We start from the raw sequence: 5000 nt of genomic DNA, 5'->3' as shown, positions 1-5000 counted from the left end.
AGATTAGTGAAGTTGGTTACTCACGCGGGAAGTTCTGAGTGTGGAGACGACGCCGCGCGATAGTTGGCGAAGTAATTGATAAGCGCGGTTAGTATATTGGGAAGGAATCTTTTTTTTAACAATATTTGCGTTTTCTTGTTGGATATTTTGCTTGATTATTTCTTTTGCTTGTTTGTTTGTCTGTTTTATTTCTTTGTTTGTTTGATTATTTTCTTTGTTGATTTATTTTTTATTTGTTCGTTTATTCGTCCACTCATTCGTTTATTTATCTTTTTTAGGGGTAGATATGCAGAAAAGGCTCAGAGAGTTAAATCAAGAATCGACCATTTTTTCATTATTATCTGAAAAAAATGCGCTTCTAATACACTGTGGATATTACTACAGCTGTTCCTACTACTTAGAGTTAACACAAGCTATACACTTTTCAATGTTTATTCAAAATTACGAGTTGCTGACCGGTACAGACCTGAAGAACACATGACAAATTTTGATTATGTGATACACCCGCTGGCAAGACAACACACAAGGCTGACCATCCGACAGACATTCCAGAGTGGAGCGTACTAATAGGAATTCCAGACTACACAACTTCTGGCTGAAGCGTAAAGTTAAAGTAAAGTTGAAGTTAAAGCTAATAGGGATAATAATGGAGTAAAGTTTAAACTGATAATGTAAAGTGGAAAGTAAAAATAAGAAAATGAATGTGGGAAATATCTTAACATAAGTCATGCATTTTCATACATGTAATTTTTATTATTGATTAAAATGCGACTATTACTATGACTATTAACCCACAACGTCATCAAAATCCCAATTCAATCCAATTCAATATTACTCTCCTACTCTCCTCGACACTCTTGCTTATTTACCTCACTCCCTTCCTTCCTTCCTTCCTTCTTAGCTTCCTTGTCCGTCCTTAAAGATGAGCCTCCTTCACTCCTCTCTCTCTCTCCTCCTGTTCCCAGGATCCAAGGGCAAGAAGAAGACCGGCAACTGGAAGCCTCCGGAGTTCGACGAATCGCTGGCCAACAACATCACCGTGATGGAGGGCGACCCTGCCTCGCTTCCCTGCGTCGTGACCAGACTACGCGGTCGATCCGTAAGTAGCTGAGGATTCGACCTTGCTTAAACAGTTGGCTCAATTATGTTTTGTTTTATTTGTACATATGTAGGTATATGCTTATCTGTTTGCTATTGTTATTTATTTTCTGATTTTCTGATATTTTCTGTATAAAGTATTGGTTTGCATAATGTATTTGTCTTTAACGTCAGTGTGAAAAAGTGAATCATCGCTATTGAAACTTTAGTGTTAACGGAAAAAAATACATATATCAAAAATACGCATATTTCCAACCGCTGCAGAAAAACGTGTTATTAATTCGTTTCTTACCCGCAAAATATATTAACAACGTTTTATATCAGAAGCTTGTTGCTATCTCTAACGTCTTTTAAACCTCGATCTTTAAGGTTGCTCACTGAACTGGAATGACAGTAATAACCACTTTGCGATGTGCAGGCTGCCTCGAGACTCCTTGATTACTGGCAATTGACTTTTGTGAGTACTTACTAGCCAATTACCATCGAGAGAGTGGTTTGTACCTAACTAAGACGGCTTCTATCAAATACTTCGGTCTGAGACGCTGTTATTATTTGTCCAATAACAGGAAAGAGACGAGAGTAAATAAGTGTTAATCTAGAATGACTCTTATAGCTCCACCATTGTGGGTGCTTTTGGAAATTATATTTGCTTTGAGCACTAATATTGGGATAAGCGCAAAGGCTTTTGTGAGAACGTATCATTTGGATTATTATTTACGCAATAAAGTGGGTTTTAGGCCTTTAGATCACAAGGCCATCATATAACATAGAATAATGATGAAAAACCCTGCACTATCAAGTAAAAACTTTATCCCCTGAGACCTAATTTAATATTCTAGCATTTGTCGTAAAGAAAAATCTTTGTCTCTTTTATTCTTTGGTCTCGGGGTTTGAATTCGGATGACAAAAGTAATTGAAATGGGACTGGCTTGGTCCGTAGAGTTTATCACACATACTAACCCAGCGTTATTTGAAGATAATGCAATTTAGCTTGCAATTTGCCCGAGTAACTATTGCTATGCGGAACACAGGAAAATGACTAAGTTTAGGGGGTAATATAAATATCATCTTCCTCACATGGCTCCCCGCGAAACCGAGTCTTCGGGATATGTAATGAATTATTCAAATGCTCAGCAGCCGAAGCCCTGGGAATATACTAAATCATTCAGATATTCCCCCTTTTCCGTCGGTAGATTTCACTGATTAACTAGTCGAGGGAAAAAATATATATTTCAGGTGATATTGCGCGCGGGCATAAAATAGGAACCAAATTTGTGTGAAAGATATATCAGAAGGGGAAAGAGAGCTACCGAGTGTATATAGGGTGATGATCCTTTTCGCGAGCGGAGATGAAGGAAATTTTCGAAGCAGCATGTTTGCCGAAAGCACAGAACGTATTAGGATGTGGGGCAGAGAAGGGGCCTGATGACTTATCTAAGGATATGCAAATGTTGTTGTTAAAGGGGAGGTGTGAAGATGGGGGAGGGAGAGGGGGGGGAGGGTAGGTTCTTGATAGCGTGTAACGTGTGGGATATTAAATTCAGTTAAAATGGAACACTCCTGGCAGCATGTGGTGGGAAGGGTAAAATCATTTTGAAATTGGAAAGAAGCGGTTTTACATTATTGCAAATAGAGCTTGCAGTGAAGTTTTAATGATGCAATAAGAATACGAAATCAAATTGAAAATATACATGATTATGAAATATATTATGATAATGTGAAGAAGTGATTTTTTGTCTGGCTTGTTTGTTCTTGTTTTGTTGTTGTTGTTGAAGAAGAAGCGCTTTTACATTATTGCTGATAGGTCTTGCAGTGAAGTTTTAATGATGCAATAAGAATACGAAATAAGTTTGAAAATATATATTGTTATGCAATATAATGTGTTAACGGAAAGAAATGGAATAATATTAATTAATTTGTTTGTTCTTGCTTTTGCTGTTGTTGCATTTTAGTTTTTTTTTTTTTTTTTTCTTGTGGATTTTTTAAAGAGACTCTGTGCATATATCTTATCAAAGGCAAGGCAAATATGCCCGAATGCTTCATACATACTAAGATACCCTCATTATTATTCGTATTAGTATTATTCACATCATCCTCAACGCATTAGCATATATCATTACTCTCAGCACCTCGACTATCATTCCTATCTTCACCACCAAAACTATCTTCATCACCACCACTATCTCACCACCATCCCTCTCCTCGCCCTATGCTCACCACCCTCCCTATCCTCACCACCATCATCCCTCTTGTCGCCCTATGCTCACCACCCTCTCTATCCTCACCACCATCCTTATACTCACCACCATCCTTATCCTCAACACAACTATCCTCACCATCGTCTCTATCCTCATCACCATCCATATCCTCAACACCATTATCCTCACCATCGTCTCTATCCTCATCACCACTATCCTTACCACCCTCCCAGTCCCCACCACCCTCCTTATCCTCACCACCACCACTCTCCTCACCACCACCCCTATCCTCACGACCACAACTATCCTCACCAACATCTTTATTCCCTATCCTCAGCACCATCTTTATTCCCTATCCTCACCACCATATTGCGCCTCGTCTTTTCACTCTCATTGAACAGTAACGCATAAATCACGTTTCCAGGTTTCGTGGATTCGACAGCGGGATCTCCACGTCATCTCCGCCAACGAACTGACTTTCACTTCAGATGACAGATTCAAGGTAATTTTTCATTTTCGTTTTCTCTCTCTCTCTCTCTCTCTCTCTCTCTCTCTTGATCTTTCTCTCTCTCCCTTTCTCTCTCTTCTTCTTTTTTTTCTTTGATTTTTTATTTTCATTCTTTCTTTCTCTTTCTTTCTTTTGGCTCTCTTGTCTTCGCTCTCCAATTTCGTCGTGCCTTGTCTATCAGTTCATCCTTTTTTTTTTTTTTTCTTTTTTGTTCGTATACGTTTTGTGCGACGATTTTTTTTGGGGGCCTTAGTGCTCGTTTCCTTTTTTCTCTCTCTCCCTCTGTCTCCCTTTTTCATCGGTCCTCTTCCGTCTTTCATCTGCTCTTCCCTTTCAGTGTCTTCAATCTTCGTTCTGCCTCCTTTTACTGAAATGAGGAGATAATCATTCAAGAATTCTGTTGTTTTCGCTTTTCTTTTCATTTTTTTTTTCTCGCTCTTTGAGTTGTGTTTTTTTTTTTTTTTTTTTGGGGGGGGGCGTGTGTTTGTGCAAGAACTGTACGTCAAAATTCGGTAAAGAATGGGAGAGGGAGCATGAGAGGGAGAGAGAGAGAGGGAATGAGAGGGAGGAAGAGAGAGCGAGGGAGAGGCAGTTGGAGATGAAGGGAGAGAAAGAGAGAGAGGAGAAGAGGGGGATGAAGAGGGAGGTGAAGATGGAGAGGGAGAGTAAGAGTAAAAGTAAGAGGAAGAGTGAGAGCGAGAGGGTGAGTAAGAGAAAGAGTGAGAGGAAGAGGGAGAGGAAGAGGGACGAACAGACAGACACATAGAATGAGTTGTAATTTGAATGGGAAGAAAGAGCGAAAGGCAGACAGACAGACACACAAACCAGATGGATAGAGGAAGAGAAAAGGAACAGAGGAAGAGAGAGAGAAAGGTAGAGAGAGAGAAAAAGAAAGAGAGAGAGAGAGAGAGAGAGAGAGAGAGAGAGAGAGAGAGAGAGAGAGAGAGAGAGAGAGAGAGAGAGAGAGAGACAGAGAAAGAAAGAAAGAAAGAAAGGCAGAGAGAGAGAGGGAAAGAGAATACCAGACCAAATTTACCCCCAAATGCTTATCTGCTTATTCCCCTCTCACTCACCCCCAAACCAGCCCCACCCCTACCCCCACCGCCACCCCCACACACCTCCCCGCCTCAAAACACCCCGGTTTCCCCTCGCCTTCACCTCCACTCACCCAATTACACGCATCAACCCCGATAACA

The 5000-nt window shown here is 40.2% G+C and overlaps 1 protein-coding gene across 1 annotated transcript in view; it reads left to right on the top strand.

Moving 5' to 3' along the window:
* LOC125037575 (zwei Ig domain protein zig-8-like) overlaps window positions 1-5000 on the top strand; it is a 95560-nt gene that overhangs the window by 68417 nt on the left and 22143 nt on the right. The window contains exons 3-4 of the mRNA XM_047630764.1: window positions 966-1099; window positions 3721-3798. Coding sequence (XP_047486720.1) covers window positions 966-1099; window positions 3721-3798 — 212 coding nt within the window. The remainder of the gene's footprint in view (window positions 1-965; window positions 1100-3720; window positions 3799-5000) is intronic.

The sequence above is a fragment of the Penaeus chinensis genome, chromosome 23 (assembly GCF_019202785.1).
Source record: "Penaeus chinensis breed Huanghai No. 1 chromosome 23, ASM1920278v2, whole genome shotgun sequence".
Lineage (NCBI taxonomy): Eukaryota > Metazoa > Arthropoda > Malacostraca > Decapoda > Penaeidae > Penaeus > Penaeus chinensis.
Note: the sequence above shows the minus strand (reverse complement) of the source record. Positions and strands in the feature narration are given on the sequence as shown.